General features: G+C 42.1%; 1 protein-coding gene across 1 annotated transcript; it reads right to left on the bottom strand.

The window, feature by feature from the left end:
- Positions 1-11: 11 nt before the first annotated feature.
- LOC106562559 (COUP transcription factor 2-like) lies at positions 12-20,281 on the bottom strand. The gene is made up of 3 exons (XM_045690391.1): positions 19,818-20,281; positions 18,122-18,651; positions 12-286 (listed from the first exon to the last, which is right to left on the bottom strand). Exons 1-3 carry the CDS (start codon positions 20,279-20,281, stop codon positions 12-14), a joined length of 1,269 nt encoding a protein of 422 aa, XP_045546347.1.
- Positions 20,282-22,259: the final 1,978 nt, after the last annotated feature.

A 22,259-nucleotide genomic window follows, 5' to 3' on the forward strand; every position in this document is an offset into this window, starting at 1 on the left:
ATGTTCTTATTCTACTGCATCGACATATAAGGCCAATTAAAACTGCTTCCGGAAAGCAACATATCTCTAATGAGAGTTTCTATTGGTGTTTTTCCGACCAACCGGATGAAGAATAACTGTTCTATAACGGACGAGGAGACGGTGCGTAGAGAGGGCAGACGGAGTAATAGCTTCCCAAACCGGTTTGGTTGGTTAGGATACTGGTTCCTGATGTACCCGTCCAGGGCGCACTGGGATTTCTCCTGAAGATCATCCACGTGAGTTACGTCTGACAGACCGCACGCATCTATAAAAACAGAGAATTCAAATCAGAAATCATTAGCAATAATATAGGCTTATCTTCTTCGTGTACAATGCAATATTGGCTAATATTAGATCATCAATTCATTACAAATAATACAATGGCTGAGTTTACACAGGCAGCCCAATTCCGTTCTCGTTTTTGCTCTTTTGATCAATCAGATCAGCTGTTTAACCAATAATTGGGCAATATATCAGAATTGGGCTGCTTGTGTAAATCCAGCCAATATGGCATAGACATTTAACGCCTACTGCAATTTTTCGAAATCAATATTATTATAGGCTATTGTTAATACAGTATGTTGTATGCCTATATAGGCCCACTCCAATTGATTACATTTTTACATTTTACATTTTAGTCATTTAGCAGACGCTCTTATCCAGAGCGCTCTTATCCAGAGTAAGTGCATACATTTTTCATATGAAATCAATTTAACTGCGTAAAGAACAAGACAAAGCAAATTATGCCGTATTTGCTTCACTCAAAATGGCGCTACAGGGGCTTTTCAATAGAACATGGCCCTCTGAAATTAAACGGGTCCGAAATAACATCACAAACAGGCCTATATAACCTACAGCCCTGTCTGCTAAATAAAACGGGTCGAAAATAACATCACAAACAGGCCTATAAAACGTACAGCCCTGTCTGCTAAATTAAATGGGTCGAAAATAACATCACAAACAGGCCTATATAACGTACAGCCCTGTCTGCTAAATAAGATGGCTCCGAAATAACATCACAAACAGGCCTATAAAACGTACAGCCCTGTCTGCTAAATAAAACGGGTCGGAAATAACATCACAAACAGGCCTATAAAACGTACAGCCTGTCTGCTAAATAAAACGGGTCGAAAATAACATCACAAAAAGGCCTATAAAACGTACAGCCCTGTCTGCTAAATAAATCAGGTGCGAAATAACATCACAAACAGGCCTATAAAATGTACAGCCCTGTCTGCTAAATAAAACGGGTCGAAAATAACATCACAAACAGGCCTATAAAACGTACAGCCCTGTCTGCTAAATAAAACGTGTCGAAAATAACATCACAAACAGGCCTATAAAACGTACAGCCCTGTCTGCTAAATAAAACGGGTCGAAAATAACATCACAAACAGGCCTATATAACCTACAGCCCTGTCTGCTAAATAAAACGGGTCCGAAATAACATCACAAACAGGCCTATAAAATGCACAGCCCTGTCTGCTAAATTAAACGGGTCGAAAATAACATCACAAACAAGCCTATAAAACGTACAGCCCTGTCTGCTAAATTAAACGGGTCCGAAATAACATCACAAACAGGCCTATAAAACATACAGCCCTGTCTGCTAAATAAAACAGGTCCGAAATGACATCACAGACAGGCCTATAAAACGTACAGCCCTGTCTGCTAAATAAAACGGGTCGAAAATAACATCACAAACAGGCCTATAAAACGTACAGCCCTGCCTGCTAAATAAAACGGGTCGAAAATAACATCACAAACAGGCCTATATAACGTACAGCCCTGTCTGCTAAATAAAACGGGTCCGAAATAACATCACAAACAGGCCTATAAAACGTACAACCCTATCTGCTAAATAAAACGGTTCGAAAATAACATTACAAACAGGCCTATAAAACGTACAGCCCTGTCTGCTAAATAAAATGGCTCCGAAATAACATCACAAACAGGCCTATAAAACGTACAGCCCTGTCTGCTAAATAAAACGGGTCCGAAATAACATCACAAACAGGCCTATAAAACGTACAACCCTATCTGCTAAATAAAACGGTTCGAAAATAACATTACAAACAGGCCTATAAAACGTACAGCCCTGTCTGCTAAATAAAATGGCTCCGAAATAACATCACAAACAGGCCTATAAAACGTACAGCCCTGTCTGCTAAATAAAACGGGTCGGAAATAACATCACAAACAGGCCTATAAAACGTACAGCCCTGTCTGCTAAATAAATCGGGTCCGAAATAACATCACAAACAGGCCTATAAAACGTACAGCCCTGTCTGCTAAATAAAACGGGTCGAAAATAACGTACAGCCCTGTCTGCTAAATAAAACGAGTCTGAAATAACATCACAAACAGGCCTATAAAACGTACAGCCCTGTCTGCTAAAGAAAACGGGTCGAAAATAACATAACAAACAGGCCTATATAACCTACTGCCCTGTCTGCTAAATAAAACGGGTCGAAAATAATATCACAAACAGGCCTATATAACGTACAGCCCTGTCTGCTAAATAAAACAGGTCCGAAATAACATCACAGACAGGTCTATAAAACGTACAGCCCTGTCTGCTAAATAAAACGGGTCGAAAATAACATCACAAACAGGCCAATAAAACGTACAGCCCTGTCTGCTAAATAAATCGGGTCCAAAATAACATCACAAACAGGCCTATAAAATGTACAGCCCTGTCTGCTAAATAAAACGGGTCGAAAATAACATCACAAACAGGCCTATAAAACGTACAGCCTGTCTGCTAAATAAAACGGGTCCGAAATAATATCACAAACAGGCCTATAAAACGTACAGCCCTGTCTGCTAAATAAAACAGGTCCGAAATAACATCACAGACAGGCCTATAAAACGTACAGCCCTGCCTGCTAAATAAAACGGGTCGAAAATAACATCACAAACAGGCCTATATAACGTACAGCCCTGTCTGCTAAATTAAACGGGTCCGAAATAACATCACAAACAGGCCTATAAAACGTACAGCCCTGTCTGCTAAATAAAACAGGTCCGAAATAACATCACAGACAGGCCTATAAAATGTACAGCCCTGTCTGCTAAATAAAACGGGTCGAAAATAACATCACAAACAGGCCTATAAAACGTACAGCCCTGTCTGCTAAATAAAACGGGTCGGAAATAACATCACAAACAGGCCTATAAAACGTACAGCCCTGTCTGCTAAATAAAACGGTTCCGAAATAACATCACAAACAGGCCTATAAAATGTACAGCCCTGTCTGCTAAATAAAACGGGTCGAAAATAACATCATTAACAGGCCTATAAAACGTACAGCTCTGTCTGCTAAATAAAACGGGTCGAAAATAACATCACAAACAGGCCTATAAAACGTACAGCCTGTCTGCTAAATAAAACGGGTCCGAAATAACATCACAAACAGGCCTATAAAACGTACAGCCCTGTCTGCTAAATAAAACGTGTCGAAAATAACATCACAAACAGGCCTATAAAACGTACAGCCCTGTCTTCTAAATAAAACGGGTCGAAAATAACATAACAAACAGGCCTATATAACCTACAGCCCTGTCTGCTAAATAAAACGGGTCCGAAATAACATCACAAACAGGCCTATAAAATGCACAGCCCTGTCTTCTAAATTAAACGGGTCGAAAATAACATCACAAACAAGCCTATAAAACGTACAGCCCTGTCTGCTAAATTAAACGGGTCCGAAATAACATCACAAACAGGCCTATAAAACGTACAGCCCTGTCTGCTAAATAAAACAGGTCCGAAATAACATCACAGACAGGCCTATAAAATGTACAGCCCTGTCTGCTAAATAAAACGGGTCGAAAATAACATCACAAACAGGCCTATAAAACGTACAGCCCTGCCTGCTAAATAAAACGGGTCGAAAATAACATCACAAACAGGCCTATATAACGTACAGCCCTGTCTGCTAAATAAAACGGGTCCGAAATAACATCACAAACAGGCCTATAAAACGTACAACCCTATCTGCTAAATAAAACGGGTCGAAAATAACATTACAAACAGGCCTATAAAACGTACAGCCCTGTCTGCTAAATAAAATGGCTCCGAAATAACATCACAAACAGGCCTATAAAACGTACAGCCCTGTCTGCTAAATAAAACGGGTCGGAAATAACATCACAAACAGGCCTATAAAACGTACAGCCATGGCTGCTAAATAAAACGGTTCCGAAATAACATCACAAACAGGCCTATAAAACGTACAGCCCTGTCTGCTAAATAAATCGGGTCCGAAATAACATCACAAACAGGCCTATAAAACGTACAGCCCTGTCTGCTAAATAAAACGGGTCGGAAATAACATCACAAACAGGCCTATAAAACGTACAGCCCTGTCTGCTAAATTAAACGGGTCCGAAATAACATCACAAACAGGCCTATAAAACGAACAGCCCTGTCTGCTAAATAAAACGGGTCGGAAATAACATCACAAACAGGCCTATAAAACGTACAGCCCTGTCTGCTAAATAAAACGGGTCGAAAATAACATCACAAACAGGCCTATAAAACGTACAGCCTGTCTGCTAAATAAAACGGGTCGAAAATAACATCACAAACAGGCCTATATAACCTACAGCCCTGTCTGCTAAATAAAACGGGTCCGAAATAACATCACAAACAGGCCTATAAAATGCACAGCCCTGTCTGCTAAATTAAACGGGTCGAAAATAACATCACAAACAGGCCTATAAAACGTACAGCCCTGTCTGCTAAATTAAACGGTTCCGAAATAACATCACAAACAGGACTATAAAACGTACAGCCCTGTCTGCTAAATAAAACAGGTCCGAAATAACATCACAGACAGGCCTATAAAACGTACAGCCCTGTCTGCTAATTAAAACGGGTCGAAAATAACATAACAAACAGGCCTATAAAACGTACAGCCCTGTCTGCTAAATAAAACGGGTCGAAAATAACGTACAGCCCTGTCTGCTAAATAAAACGGGTCTGAAATATCATCACAAACAGGCCTATAAAACGTACAGCCCTGTCTGCTAAATAAAACGGGTCGAAAATAACATAACAAACAGGCCTATATAACCTACAGCCCTGTCTGCTAAATAAAACGGGTCGAAAATAATATCACAAACAGGCCTATATAACGTACAGCCCTGTCTGCTAAATAAAACAGGTCCGAAATAACATCACAGACAGGCCTATAAAACGTACAGCCCTGTCTGCTAAATAAAACGGGTCGAAAATAACATCACAAACAGGCCTATAAAACGTACAGCCCTGTCTGCTAAATTAAACGGTTCCGAAATAACATCACAAACAGGCCTATAAAACGTACAGCCCTGTCTGCTAAATAAATCGGGTCCAAAATAACATCACAGACAGGCCTATAAAATGTACAGCCCTGTCTGCTAAATAAAACGGGACGAAAATAACATCACAAACAGGCCTATAAAACGTACAGCCCTGCCTGCTAAATAAAACGGGTCGAAAATAACATCACAAACAGGCCTATATAACGTACAGCCCTGTCTGCTAAATAAAACGTGTCGAAAATAACATCACAAACAGGCCTATAAAGCGTACAGCCCTGTCTGCTAAATAAAACGGGTCGAAAATAACATCACAAACAGGCCTATATAACCTATAGCCCTGTCTGCTAAATAAAACGGGTCCGAAATAACATCACAAACAGGCCTATGAAATGCACAGCCCTGTCTGCTAAATTAAACGGGTCGAAAATAACATCACAAACAAGCCTATAAAACGTACAGCCCTGTCTGCTAAATTAAACGGGTCCGAAATAACATCACAAACAGGCCTATAAAACGTACAGCCCTGTCTGCTAAATAAAACAGGTCCGAAATAACATCACAGACAGGCCTATAAAACGTACAGCCCTGTCTGCTAAATAAAACGGGTCGAAAATAACATCACAAACAGGCCTATAAAACGTACAGCCCTGCCTGCTAAATAAAACGGGTCGAAAATAACATCACAAACAGGCCTATATAACGTACAGCCCTGTCTGCTAAATAAAACGGGTCCGAAATAACATCACAAACAGGCCTATAAAACGTACAACCCTATCTGCTAAATAAAACGGGTCGAAAATAACATTACAAACAGGCCTATAAAACGTACAGCCCTGTCTGCTAAATAAAATGGCTCCGAAATAACATCACAAACAGGCCTATAAAACGTACAGCCCTGTCTGCTAAATAAAACGGGTCGGAAATAACATCACAAACAGGCCTATAAAACGTACAGCCCTGTCTGCTAAATAAAACGGTTCCGAAATAACATCACACGTACAGCCCTGTCTGCTAAATAAAACGGGTCGAAAATAACATCACAAACAGGCCTATAAAACGTACAGCCTGTCTGCTAAATAAAACGGGTCGAAAATAACATCACAAACAGGCCTATATAACCTACAGCCCTGTCTGCTAAATAAAACGGGTCCGAAATAACATCACAAACAGGCCTATAAAATGCACAGCCCTGTCTGCTAAATTAAACGGGTCGAAAATAACATCACAAACAGGCCTATAAAACGTACAGCCCTGTCTGCTAAATTAAACGGGTCCGAAATAACATCACAAACAGGCCTATAAAACGTACAGCCCTGTCTGCTAAATAAAACAGGTCCGAAATAACATCACAGACAGGCCTATAAAACGTACAGCCCTGTCTGCTAATTAAAACGGGTCGAAAATAACATAACAAACAGGCCTATAAAACGTACAGCCCTGTCTGCTAAATAAAACGGGTCGAAAATAACGTACAGCCCTGTCTGCTAAATAAAACGGGTCTGAAATAACATCACAAACAGGCCTATAAAACGTCTGCTAAATAAAACGGGTCGAAAATAACATAACAAACAGGCCTATATAACCTACAGCCCTGTCTGCTAAATAAAACGGGTCGAAAATAATATCACAAACAGGCCTATATAACGTACAGCCCTGTCTGCTAAATAAAACAGGTGCGAAATAACATCACAGACAGGCCTATAAAACGTACAGCCCTGTCTGCTAAATAAAACGGGTCGAAAATAACATCACAAACAGGCCTATAAAACGTACAGCCCTGTCTGCTAAATTAAACGGTTCCGAAATAACATCACAAACAGGCCTATAAAACGTACAGCCCTGTCTGCTAAATAAATCGGGTCCAAAATAACATCACAAACAGGCCTATAAAATGTACAGCCCTGTCTGCTAAATAAAACGGGTCGAAAATAACATCACAAACAGGCCTATAAAACGTACAGCCCTGTCTGCTAAATAAAACGGGTCGAAAATAACATCACAAACAGGCCTATAAAACGTACAGCCTGTCTGCTAAATAAAACAGGTCCGAAATAACATCACAAACAGGCCTATAAAACGTACAGCCCTGTCTGCTAAATAAAACAGGTCCGAAATAACATCACAGACAGGCCTATAAAACGTACAGCCCTGTCTGCTAAATAAAACGGGTCGAAAATAACATCACAAACAGGCCTATAAAACGTACAGCCCTGCCTGCTAAATAAAACTGGTCGAAAACAACATTACAAACCGGCCTATATCACGTATACCCCTGTCTGCTAATTAAAACGGGTCGGAAATAACATCACAAACAGGCCTATAAAACGTACAGCCCTGTCTGCTAAATAAAACGGGTCGAAAATAACATCACAAACAGGCCTATAAAACGTACAGCCTGTCTGCTAAATTAAACGGGTCGAAAATAACATCTCAAACAGGCCTATAAAACGTACAGCCCTGTCTGCTAAATTAAACGGGTCCGAAATAACATCACAAACAGGCCTATAAAACGTACAGCCCTGTCTGCTAAATGAAACAGGTCCGAAATAACATCACAGACAGGCCTATAAAACGTACAGCCCTGTCTGCTAATTAAAACGGGTCGAAAATAACATAACAAACAGGCCTATAAAACGTACAGCCCTGTCTGCTAAATAAAACGGGTCGTAAATAACGTACAGCCCTGTCTGCTAAATAAAACGGGTCGGAAATAACATCACAAACAGGCCTATAAAACGTACAGCCCTGTCTGCTAAATAAAACGGTTCCGAAATAACATCACAAACAGGCCTATAAAACGTACAGCCCTGTCTGCTAAATAAATCGGGTCCGAAATAACATCACAAACAGGCCTATAATACGTACAGCCCTGTCTGCTAAATAAAACGGTTCCGAAATAACATCACAAACAGGCCTATAAAACGTACAGCCCTGTCTGCTAAATAAATCGGGTCCGAAATAACATCACAAACAGGCCTATAAAACGTACAGCCCTGTCTGCTAAATAAAACGGGTCGAAAATAACATCACAAACAGGCCTATAAAACGTACAGCCCTGTCTGCTAAATTAAACGGGTCCGAAATAACATCACAAACAGGCCTATAAAACGTACAGCCCTGTCTGCTAAATAAAACGGGTCGAAAATAACATCACAAACAGGCCTATAAAACGTACAGCCCTGTCTGCTAAATAAAACGGGTCGAAAATAACATCACAAACAGGCCTATAAAACGTACAGCCCTGTCTGCTAAATAAAACGGGTCGAAAATAACATCACAAACAGGCCTATATAACCTACAGCCCTGTCTGCTAAATAAAACGGGTCCGAAATAACATCACAAAAAGGCCTATAAAATGCACAGCCCTGTCTGCTAAATTAAACGGGTCGAAAATAACATCACAAACAGGCCTATAAAACGTACAGCCCTGTCTGCTAAATTAAACGGGTCCGAAATAACATCACAAACAGGCCTATAAAACGTACAGCCCTGTCTGCTAAATGAAACAGGTCCGAAATAACATCACAGACAGGCCTATAAAACGTACAGCCCTGTCTGCTAATTAAAACGGGTCGAAAATAACATAACAAACAGGCCTATAAAACGTACAGCCCTGTCTGCTAAATAAAACGGGTCGAAAATAACGTACAGCCCTGTCTGCTAAATAAAACGGGTCTGAAATAACATCACAAACAGGCCTATAAAACGTACAGCCCTGTTTGCTAAATAAAACGGGTCGAAAATAACATAACAAACAGGCCTATATAACCTACAGCCCTGTCTGCTAAATAAAACGGGTCGAAAATAATATCACAAACAGGCCTATATAACGTACAGCCCTGTCTGCTAAATAAAACAGGTCCGAAATAACATCACAGACAGGCCTATAAAACGTACAGCCCTGTCTGCTAAATAAAACGGGTCGAAAATAACATCACAAACAGGCCTATAAAACGTACAGCCCTGTCTGCTAAATTAAACAGGTCCGAAATAACATCACAGACAGGCCTATAAAACGTACAGCCCTGTCTGCTAATTAAAACGGGTCGAAAATAACATAACAAACAGGCCTATAAAACGTACAGCCCTGTCTGCAAAATAAAACGGGTCGAAAATAACGTACAGCCCTGTCTGCTAAATAAAACGGGTCTGAAATAACATCACAAACAGGCCTATAAAATGTACAGCCCTGTCTGCTAAATAAAACGGGTCGAAAATAACATAACAAACAGGCCTATATAACCTACAGCCCTGTCTGCTAAATAAAACGGGTCGAAAATAATATCACAAACAGGCCTATATAACGTACAGCCCTGTCTGCTAAATAAAACAGGTCCGAAATAACATCACAAACAGGCCTATAAAACGTACAACCCTATCTGCTAAATAAAACGGGTCGAAAATAACATTACAAACAGGCCTATAAAACGTACAGCCCTGTCTGCTAAATAAAATGGCTCCGAAATAACATCACAAACAGGCCTATAAAACGTACAGCCCTGTCTGCTAAATAAAACGGGTCGGAAATAACATCACAAACAGGCCTATAAAACGTACAGCCCTGTCTGCTAAATAAAACGGTTCCGAAATAACATCACACGTACAGCCCTGTCTGCTAAATAAAACGGGTCGAAAATAACATCACAAACAGGCCTATAAAACGTACAGCCTGTCTGCTAAATAAAACGGGTCGAAAATAACATCACAAACAGGCCTATATAACCTACAGCCCTGTCTGCTAAATAAAACGGGTCCGAAATAACATCACAAACAGGCCTATAAAACGTACAGCCCTGTCTGCTAAATTAAACGGGTCCGAAATAACATCACAAACAGGCCTATAAAACGTACAGCCCTGTCTGCTAAATGAAACAGGTCCGAAATAACATCACAGACAGGCCTATAAAACGTACAGCCCTGTCTGCTAATTAAAACGGGTCGAAAATAACATAACAAACAGGCCTATAAAACGTACAGCCCTGTCTGCTAAATAAAACGGGTCGTAAATAACACACAGCCCTGTCTGCTAAATAAAACGGGTCGGAAATAACATCACAAACAGGCCTATAAAACGTACAGCCCTGTCTGCTAAATAAAACGGTTCCGAAATAACATCACAAACAGGCCTATAAAACGTACAGCCCTGTCTGCTAAATAAATCGGGTCCGAAATAACATCACAAACAGGCCTATAAAACGTACAGCCCTGTCTGCTAAATAAAACGGGTCGAAAATAACATCACAAACAGGCCTATAAAACGTACAGCCCTGTCTGCTAAATAAAACGGGTCGAAAATAACATCACAAACAGGCCTATATAACCTACAGCCCTGTCTGCTAAATAAAACGGGTCCGAAATAACATCACAAAAAGGCCTATAAAATGCACAGCCCTGTCTGCTAAATTAAACGGGTCGAAAATAACATCACAAACAGGCCTATAAAACGTACAGCCCTGTCTGCTAAATTAAACGGGTCCGAAATAACATCACAAACAGGCCTATAAAACGTACAGCCCTGTCTGCTAAATGAAACAGGTCCGAAATAACATCACAGACAGGCCTATAAAACGTACAGCCCTGTCTGCTAATTAAAACGGGTCGAAAATAACATAACAAACAGGCCTATAAAACGTACAGCCCTGTCTGCTAAATAAAACGGGTCGAAAATAACGTACAGCCCTGTCTGCTAAATAAAACGGGTCTGAAATAACATCACAAACAGGCCTATAAAACGTACAGCCCTGTTTGCTAAATAAAACGGGTCGAAAATAACATAACAAACAGGCCTATATAACCTACAGCCCTGTCTGCTAAATAAAACGGGTCGAAAATAATATCACAAACAGGCCTATATAACGTACAGCCCTGTCTGCTAAATAAAACAGGTCCGAAATAACATCACAGACAGGCCTATAAAACGTACAGCCCTGTCTGCTAAATAAAACGGGTCGAAAATAACATCACAAACAGGCCTATAAAACGTACAGCCCTGTCTGCTAAATTAAACAGGTCCGAAATAACATCACAGACAGGCCTATAAAACGTACAGCCCTGTCTGCTAATTAAAACGGGTCGAAAATAACATAACAAACAGGCCTATAAAACGTACAGCCCTGTCTGCAAAATAAAACGGGTCGAAAATAACGTACAGCCCTGTCTGCTAAATAAAACGGGTCTGAAATAACATCACAAACAGGCCTATAAAATGTACAGCCCTGTCTGCTAAATAAAACGGGTCGAAAATAACATAACAAACAGGCCTATATAACCTACAGCCCTGTCTGCTAAATAAAACGGGTCGAAAATAATATCACAAACAGGCCTATATAACGTACAGCCCTGTCTGCTAAATAAAACAGGTCCGAAATAACATCACAAACAGGCCTATAAAACGTACAACCCTATCTGCTAAATAAAACGGGTCGAAAATAACATTACAAACAGGCCTATAAAACGTACAGCCCTGTCTGCTAAATAAAATGGCTCCGAAATAACATCACAAACAGGCCTATAAAACGTACAGCCCTGTCTGCTAAATAAAACGGGTCGGAAATAACATCACAAACAGGCCTATAAAACGTACAGCCCTGTCTGCTAAATAAAACGGTTCCGAAATAACATCACACGTACAGCCCTGTCTGCTAAATAAAACGGGTCGAAAATAACATCACAAACAGGCCTATAAAACGTACAGCCTGTCTGCTAAATAAAACGGGTCGAAAATAACATCACAAACAGGCCTATATAACCTACAGCCCTGTCTGCTAAATAAAACGGGTCCGAAATAACATCACAAACAGGCCTATAAAACGTACAGCCCTGTCTGCTAAATTAAACGGGTCCGAAATAACATCACAAACAGGCCTATAAAACGTACAGCCCTGTCTGCTAAATGAAACAGGTCCGAAATAACATCACAGACAGGCCTATAAAACGTACAGCCCTGTCTGCTAATTAAAACGGGTCGAAAATAACATAACAAACAGGCCTATAAAACGTACAGCCCTGTCTGCTAAATAAAACGGGTCGTAAATAACACACAGCCCTGTCTGCTAAATAAAACGGGTCGGAAATAACATCACAAACAGGCCTATAAAACGTACAGCCCTGTCTGCTAAATAAAACGGTTCCGAAATAACATCACAAACAGGCCTATAAAACGTACAGCCCTGTCTGCTAAATAAATCGGGTCCGAAATAACATCACAAACAGGCCTATAAAACGTACAGCCCTGTCTGCTAAATAAAACGGGTCGAAAATAACATCACAAACAGGCCTATAAAACGTACAGCCCTGTCTGCTAAATAAAACGGGTCGGAAATAACATCACAAACAGGCCTATAAAACGTACAGCCCTGTCTGCTAAATAAAACGGTTCCGAAATAACATCACAAACAGGCCTATAAAACGTACAGCCCTGTCTGCTAAATAAATCGGGTCCGAAATAACATCACAAACAGGCCTATAAAACGTACAGCCCTGTCTGCTAAATAAAACGGGTCGAAAATAACATCACAAACAGGCCTATAAAACGTACAGCCCTGTCTGCTAAATTAAACGGGTCCGAAATAACATCACAAACAGGCCTATAAAACGTACAGCCCTGTCTGCTAAATAAAACGGGTCGAAAATAACATCACAAACAGGCCTATAAAACGTACAGCCCTGTCTGCTAAATAAAACGGGTCGAAAATAACATCACAAACAGGCCTATAAAACGTACAGCCCTGTCTGCTAAATAAAACGGGTCGAAAATAACATCACAAACAGGCCTATATAACCTACAGCCCTGTCTGCTAAATAAAACGGGTCCGAAATAACATCACAAAAAGGCCTATAAAATGCACAGCCCTGTCTGCTAAATTAAACGGGTCGAAAATAACATCACAAACAGGCCTATAAAACGTACAGCCCTGTCTGCTAAATTAAACGGGTCCGAAATAACATCACAAACAGGCCTATAAAACGTACAGCCCTGTCTGCTAAATGAAACAGGTCCGAAATAACATCACAGACAGGCCTATAAAACGTACAGCCCTGTCTGCTAATTAAAACGGGTCGAAAATAACATAACAAACAGGCCTATAAAACGTACAGCCCTGTCTGCTAAATAAAACGGGTCGAAAATAACGTACAGCCCTGTCTGCTAAATAAAACGGGTCTGAAATAACATCACAAACAGGCCTATAAAACGTACAGCCCTGTTTGCTAAATAAAACGGGTCGAAAATAACATAACAAACAGGCCTATATAACCTACAGCCCTGTCTGCTAAATAAAACGGGTCGAAAATAATATCACAAACAGGCCTATATAACGTACAGCCCTGTCTGCTAAATAAAACAGGTCCGAAATAACATCACAGACAGGCCTATAAAACGTACAGCCCTGTCTGCTAAATAAAACGGGTCGAAAATAACATCACAAACAGGCCTATAAAACGTACAGCCCTGTCTGCTAAATTAAACAGGTCCGAAATAACATCACAGACAGGCCTATAAAACGTACAGCCCTGTCTGCTAATTAAAACGGGTCGAAAATAACATAACAAACAGGCCTATAAAACGTACAGCCCTGTCTGCTAAATAAAACGGGTCGAAAATAACGTACAGCCCTGTCTGCTAAATAAAACGGGTCTGAAATAACATCACAAACAGGCCTATAAAATGTACAGCCCTGTCTGCTAAATAAAACGGGTCGAAAATAACATAACAAACAGGCCTATATAACCTACAGCCCTGTCTGCTAAATAAAACGGGTCGAAAATAATATCACAAACAGGCCTATATAACATACAGCCCTGTCTGCTAAATAAAACAGGTCCGAAATAACATCACAGACAGGCCTATAAAACGTACAGCCCTGTCTGCTAAATAAAACGGGTCGAAAATAACATCACAAACAGGCCTATAAAACGTACAGCCCTGTCTGCTAAATTAAACGGTTCCGAAATAACATCACAAACAGGCCTATAAAACGTACAGCCCTGTCTGCTAAATAAATCGGGTCCAAAATAACATCACAAACAGGCCTATAAAATGTACAGCCCTGTCTGCTAAATAAAACGGGTCGGAAATAACATCACAAACAGGCCTATAAAACGTACAGCCCTGTCTGCTAAATAAAACGGTTCCGAAATAACATCACAAACAGGCCTATAAAACGTACAGCCCTGTCTGCTAAATAAATCGGGTCCGAAATAACATCACAAACAGGCCTATAAAACGTACAGCCCTGTCTGCTAAATAAAACGGGTCGAAAATAACATCACAAACAGGCCTATAAAACGTACAGCCCTGTCTGCTAAATTAAACGGGTCCGAAATAACATCACAAACAGGCCTATAAAACGTACAGCCCTGTCTGCTAAATAAAACGGGTCGAAAATAACATCACAAACAGGCCTATAAAACGTACAGCCCTGTCTGCTAAATAAAACGGGTCGAAAATAACATCACAAACAGGCCTATAAAACGTACAGCCCTGTCTGCTAAATAAAACGGGTCGAAAATAACATCACAAACAGGCCTATATAACCTACAGCCCTGTCTGCTAAATAAAACGGGTCCGAAATAACATCACAAAAAGGCCTATAAAATGCACAGCCCTGTCTGCTAAATTAAACGGGTCGAAAATAACATCACAAACAGGCCTATAAAACGTACAGCCCTGTCTGCTAAATTAAACGGGTCCGAAATAACATCACAAACAGGCCTATAAAACGTACAGCCCTGTCTGCTAAATGAAACAGGTCCGAAATAACATCACAGACAGGCCTATAAAACGTACAGCCCTGTCTGCTAATTAAAACGGGTCGAAAATAACATAACAAACAGGCCTATAAAACGTACAGCCCTGTCTGCTAAATAAAACGGGTCGAAAATAACGTACAGCCCTGTCTGCTAAATAAAACGGGTCTGAAATAACATCACAAACAGGCCTATAAAACGTACAGCCCTGTTTGCTAAATAAAACGGGTCGAAAATAACATAACAAACAGGCCTATATAACCTACAGCCCTGTCTGCTAAATAAAACGGGTCGAAAATAATATCACAAACAGGCCTATATAACGTACAGCCCTGTCTGCTAAATAAAACAGGTCCGAAATAACATCACAGACAGGCCTATAAAACGTACAGCCCTGTCTGCTAAATAAAACGGGTCGAAAATAACATCACAAACAGGCCTATAAAACGTACAGCCCTGTCTGCTAAATTAAACAGGTCCGAAATAACATCACAGACAGGCCTATAAAACGTACAGCCCTGTCTGCTAATTAAAACGGGTCGAAAATAACATAACAAACAGGCCTATAAAACGTACAGCCCTGTCTGCTAAATAAAACGGGTCGAAAATAACGTACAGCCCTGTCTGCTAAATAAAACGGGTCTGAAATAACATCACAAACAGGCCTATAAAATGTACAGCCCTGTCTGCTAAATAAAACGGGTCGAAAATAACATAACAAACAGGCCTATATAACCTACAGCCCTGTCTGCTAAATAAAACGGGTCGAAAATAATATCACAAACAGGCCTATATAACATACAGCCCTGTCTGCTAAATAAAACAGGTCCGAAATAACATCACAGACAGGCCTATAAAACGTACAGCCCTGTCTGCTAAATAAAACGGGTCGAAAATAACATCACAAACAGGCCTATAAAACGTACAGCCCTGTCTGCTAAATTAAACGGTTCCGAAATAACATCACAAACAGGCCTATAAAACGTACAGCCCTGTCTGCTAAATAAATCGGGTCCAAAATAACATCACAAACAGGCCTATAAAATGTACAGCCCTGTCTGCTAAATAAAACGGGTCGAAAATAACATCACAAACAGGCCTATAAAACGTACAGCCCTGTCTGCTAAATAAAACGGGTCGAAAATAACATCACAAACAGGCCTATAAAACGTACAGCCTGTCTGCTAAATAAAACGGGTCGAAAATAACATCACAAACAGGCCTATAAAACGTACAGCCCTGTCTGCTAAATTAAACGGGTCCGAAATAACATCACAAACAGGCCTATAAAACGTACAGCCCTGTCTGCTAAATAAAACGGGTCGAAAATAACATAACAAACAGGCCTATATAACCTACAGCCCTGTCTGCTAAATAAAACGGGTCGAAAATAATATTACAAACAGGCCTATATAACGTACAGCCCTGTCTGCTAAATAAAACGGGTCGAAAATAACATCACAAACAGGCCTTTATAACGTAGAGCCCTGTCTGCTAAATAAAACAGGTCCGAAATAACATCACAGACAGGCCTATAAAACGTACAGCCCTGTCTGCTAAATAAAACGGGTCGAAAATAACATCACAAACAGGCCTATAAAACGTACAGCCCTGTCTGCTAAATTAAACGGGTCCGCAATAACATTACAAACAGGCCTATAGGCCTTTTCTCAGACTGCTCCACACTATAGCTGCACTCTTCAAATGCATTTTTAAAAGCAGATTTAAAAACATAATTCTGAATGCAACGCTGTGCCTCTTTCCATGTCGCTACCTCTATGTCGCTACCTACCTCCATGTTATCTGAGGATACACGCTTAGAAAAAAGGGTTCCAAAATGGTTAATCGGCTGTCCCAATAGAATAACCCTTTTTTGGCTTCAGGTGGAACCGTTCCGGTTCCCTGTAGAACCCTCTGTGGAAAGGGTTCTACCTGGAACCGAAAGTGTTCTATCTGGACCAAAATACGGTTATTCAAATGGTTCTCCTATGGGGACAGCCGAATAACCCATTTACGTTCTAGACAGCACCTTATTTCTAAGTGCAGCGCTACAGTACAGGGGTGAATAAAGGGTTATGCCCTAGCGCACAGAATGAACACTGCTCATGGCCTGGTTCTGCTGGGACCAGTCTAATACTATTTGTTTACCGTCAGTCAAGGCATCCATCGACTTGAGTTGACAAAATACATGATTTGGTTTCTTCTTTTTTTATAGGACATAAAAAAATGATTTTCATTCATCTCGCCACCATAAAGCCTTTTAGGCTCAGGCCGAGTTGTGTTCATTCATCTCGCCACCATAAAGCCTTTTAGGCTCAGGCCGAGTTGTGTTCATTCATCTCGCCACCATAAGGCCTTTTAGGCTCAGGCCGAGTTGTGTTCATTCATCTCGCCACCATAAGGCCTTTTAGGCTCAGGCCTAGTTGTTTAAATACATTACGGCATTTAAGAAATTCTGCAAAACGAAATTAAATATAGGTAGACTTTTCTTTATTCTTTATTATGAAATATTTAATTTTCTGTCAGTAATGGTTAAGTTGTGTGGCTGATGATAGGTGAATGACTTACATGTCTGTAGGTCATACAACTAACAAAATTAGCCTGTAAAATATTTTGATAATAATAATAATTATTAGTTTGAAAAGAAATGTAATTAATTAAATAAAACGCCAATAATTTTATTAATCATATCATATAATTCACAGGGGCCTATATAATAACCACGCTGAATTAATTATTGTAAAAACAAATATATAAAATCATCATATATTTATATAATTCACGAACGTTGAGTCCAATTTCCTCAATATTTTTGCAGGTATTTTAGTAGACCTATTACGTTTTCACATTCGGCATTCAACTCATAGGATTGTCTGAAAAGTGAATTTGAGGGGTAATTGATATAGTTGATCTGTGGTGATTTGGGGAACACCACTACAGCTGTTCCTGTTGCCGATGAGGGTGACGCTTGTCTATGTTTAGGTTTGTATTGATACCAGTCACAGTGAACAGCAGTGAAGCATAGCGGCGTGTGTGTGTTTACCTGACGTAAAGAGAACTATAGCCTTAATACAGCTGTACTCGGCTGAGTCAACATGCAGAACCTTCAGCTTCTCCACTTGCTCCTGGAAGATCCGGATATGGTCCATGAAAGACACGACTCTCTCCGCCGACATGGGGGCGGCATGCAGCCCCGCCGCAGCCAGGAGAGGAGCCACATGCACCGGCATTGAGCATTGGGCCGCGTTCAGCACGAACAACTCGCTCCAAGTGAGCCGGAGCAGGGCGACCTGGTCGGTGATCTGGAGGTCGGGGAAGAAGGGGATGTTTCGGGCCCACTCCACCGCCGAGAACAGCATCCGGGCGGCCAGCTCACAGATGTTCTCCATCCCCATGAGGTTGTTGGACTGCATACACTGCGTGCTGTATCTGGATGTGGGGTAGGGCTCGGCTCGCATGAGCAGCGAGATGTATCCAGATAGGTAGGAGTGGCATTGGAGAGGGTCTCCGTTGGTTATGGAGAACTGACCGTGGTACGGTTGAGGTGGGAGCATCCTTCCTCTCTGAACCGCTGTGATACAACGAGACAGAGACAATATTATTGTCGGGTAGATAACGGTGGCCTACAAGGTGACAGATCAATATTAATGTCGGGTAGATAACGGTGGCCTACAAGGTGACAGATCAATATTAATGTCGGGTAGATAACGGGACGTTGGCCTACAAGGTGACAGATCAATATTAATGTCGGGTAGATAACGGTGGCCTACAAGGTGACAGATCAATATTAATGTCGGGTAGATAACGTGCAGTGGCCTACAAGGTGACAGATCAATATTAATGTTGGGTAGATAACGGTGCGTTGGCCTACAAGGTGACAGATCAATATTAATGTCGGGTAGATAACGGTGCGTTGGCCTACAAGGTGACAGATCAATATTAATGTCGGGTAGATAACGGTGCGTTGGCCTACAAGGTGACAGATCAATATTAATGTCGGGTAGATAACGGTGCGTTGGCCTACAAGGTGACAGATCAATATTCATGTCGGGTAGATAACGGTGCGTTGGCCTACAAGGTGACAGATCAATATTAATGTCGGGTAGATAACGGTGCGGTGGCCTACAAGGTGACAGATCAATATTAATGTCGGGTAGATAACGGTGGCCTACAAGGTGACAGATCAATATTAATGTCGGGTAGATAACGGTGGCCTACAAGGTGACAGATCAATATTAATGTCGGGTAGATAACGGTGGCCTACAAGGTGACAGATCAATATTAATGTCGGGTAGATAACGTAGGCCTACAAGGTGACAGATCCTATTGGTAAATATAGTGAATAGCGGCGTGTTCGTGTGAGTACATGTCTACCAATCCTGATGGAACAAAAGGGATTCTATCGCTTGCTTCATACACGGTTCTATATCCTATATAACTCCTTGTTTTCTAAGCGTGTAAAAACACACACAGCCCACTGCCTTTATTCCTCTGAAACAATAAGCTCATGAACAATAACAGCATGGAGACTATTATTAGGAGCTCAGTAATGGAGATTTAACAGTATTATATTATCTTATAGCCTATCTGAACTACACGGATGAATATGTTGTTAAAATGTAGTGAGTTTACGAGCCGTATCTTTAGAGAACTTTTTTTTTTTTAAATCATTGGCTTCTAGTGACTACAGCTACAGGCTATAAGTGACCTAAAGGGAGATGAGAAACAAGCTTGTTTATCTTCTCTCCGCATTCCCACTTTGACACGTCTTCAGTCGGCAGTACTGGCATTGATTCCTGTGGTGTTGATCAATGGGACAGTTCCTGCTAGCGCGGCAGGTGTAGCTGAGGTTCCGCCTGACGCTCCGTTTGAAGAAGCTCTTACACCCCTCACATGTGAACTGGCCGTAGTGCTTCCCGCTGGATTTATCCCCGCACACCACACACTCGATCTGCTGAAGCTGCTGTTTGTCCACGGAGTTAGTCGACGTTTGACTAGTGATAGATTGAGATATGTTGCTTGAATGAGCGCCTTGGGGTGTCTGATGTGTTGAGGGGATATCCAGACAGGGTATGGGATTGAGGTGTCCCGTTAGGTCGGTAGAGAGGGATAACGGTCCGACTTGAGAGAGGGGGGAAGAGATTCCGCCTTGAGAGTCGCGGGCGATATCTTTCTCGCCGTTTCTCCACGTTACCATTGCCATATCTATCCGTTAATGTTTCCAAAACGTTCCGTTTCATTGTCACCCCAGTGTGCTGCCCGCGGGTGTCGACAAGTAAAGGTACAAATATATAAATACAAAAGTATTGCACCATTCTATTCAGTAATTAAGAAGCATAAAGCATAGCAGTATGTAAAGTGCCGGTGCTGGATGAATGCGTGAACAATCTGACTGAATATAGTCACTCAGCAAATTAAACTACCATTTCTAAATCGCTCGGTCCAGAAAAGTGATCCACCATCAGAAACACCAAGGGAAAAACACACACATTAAAACACACACGCATCCAGTCAAAATCCACACTGGAGCTAAAAGCAATCTCTTTTCCAAAATGTGAGTCATTCTCTAATTCCCTCTATCCAACCCGGTAAAACCGGGCACCCTAATCAGATATCCCGTGTTGTACGGAGCTGAAGCGGCGACGCAGCAACTCGAACCGGGTTCATGAAAACAGCGGCATCGTGGCTCGTGCTATTCCAATGAGTTAGGAGTTATCGGTGAAAGGAAAGACAACAGCGAGAGAAAGCGGGTTTTTGATGATGGCTGGACGTGTCCTGTAGAGAATGGGATAATGTGCTTGGACAAGACGGGTGTGCCTCTGACGTCTCCACTGAGCGGGTCAGCCATATAAGGAGCGAGGAAGTCCTTTGGTCTGTGAGGAATGGACTAGGCCAAGTACCAGGTGGAAACTAGGCCAAGTACCAAGTGGAAACTAGGACAAGTACCAGGTGGAAACTAGGCCCAGTACCAGGTGGAAACTAGGCCAAGTACCAGGTGGAAACTAGGCCAAGTACCAGGTGGAAACTAGGCCAGGTACCAGGTGGAAACTAGGCCAGGTACCAGGTGGAAACTAGGCCAAGTACCAGGTGGAAACTAGGCCCAGTGCCAGGTGGAAACTAGGCCAAGTACCAGGTGGAAACTAGGCCAGGTACCAGGTGGAAACTAGGCCAGGTACCAGGTGGAAACTAGGTCAAGTACCAGGTGGAAACTAGGCCCAGTACCAGGTGCCCCCCCTAGTGGCAGACCGGGTGTGTTGGTCGGTAATCTGATGCCCCCCCTAGTGGCAGACCGGGTGTGTTGGTCGGTAATCTGATGCCCCCCCTAGTGGCAGACCGGGTGTGTTGGTCGGTAATCTGATGCCCCCTAGTGGCAGACCGGGTGTGTTGGTCGGTAATCTGATGCCCCCCCTAGTGGCAGACCGGGTGTGTTGGTCGGTAATCTGATGCCCCCTAGTGGCAGACCGGGTGTGTTGGTCGGTAATCTGGTGCCCCCCCTAGTGGCAGACCGGGTGTGTTGGTCGGTAATCTGATGCCCCCTAGTGGCAGACCGGGTGTGTTGGTCGGTAATCTGATGCCCCCTCTAGTGGCAGACCGGGTGTGTTGGTCGGTAATCTGATGCCCCCTAGTGGCAGACCGGGTGTGTTGGTCGGTAATCTGATGCCCCCCCTAGTGGCAGACCGGGTGTGTTGGTCGGTAATCTGATGCCCCCTCTAGTAGCAGACCGGGTGTGTTGGTCGGTAATCTGATGCCCCCTAGTGGCAGACCGGGTGTGTTGGTCGGTAATCTGATGCCCCCCCTAGTGGCAGACCGGGTGTGTTGGTTGGTAATCTGATGCCCCCCCTAGTGGCAGACCGGGTGTGTTGGTTGGTAATCTGATGCCCCTCGTGGCAGACCGGGTGTGTTGGTCGGTAATCTGATGCCTATCCTATAATCTGATGACCTATCTGTTACCCAAAGGCTGTCACTGCTCGTTCTTCTGCATCCCAGCCTACTGTATGAGAAAGCACTGCTCGTCCCAGACCAATCAGATGCTCTACTTGCTGAGAGAGCATCAGGCAGATGTCCCAGACCAATCAGGGGCTCTACTTGCTGCTGAGCGAGCACCAGGCAGATGTCCCAGACCAATCAGGGGTTCTACTTGCTGCTGAGAGAGCACCAGGCAGATGTCCCAGACCAATCAG

The sequence above is a fragment of the Salmo salar genome, chromosome 11, assembly GCF_965601325.2.
Source record: "Salmo salar chromosome 11, fSalSal1, whole genome shotgun sequence".
Taxonomy (NCBI): Eukaryota; Metazoa; Chordata; class Actinopteri; order Salmoniformes; family Salmonidae; genus Salmo; species Salmo salar.

Bases quoted from the DNA above. Each gene is read 5' to 3' on its own strand.
- LOC106562559 (XM_045690391.1), bottom strand. From the start codon at position 20,281: ATGGCAATGGTAACGTGGAGAAACGGCGAGAAAGATATCGCCCGCGAC. The intron at 18,652-19,817 runs ATAAACAAGCTT...TCGTTGTATCAC, and splicing joins AGTGGGAATGCGGAGAGAAG to AGCGGTTCAGAGAGGAAGGA. The intron at 287-18,121 runs GTAAACACACAC...CTGTTTTTATAG, and splicing joins TATAGTTCTCTTTACGTCAG to ATGCGTGCGGTCTGTCAGAC.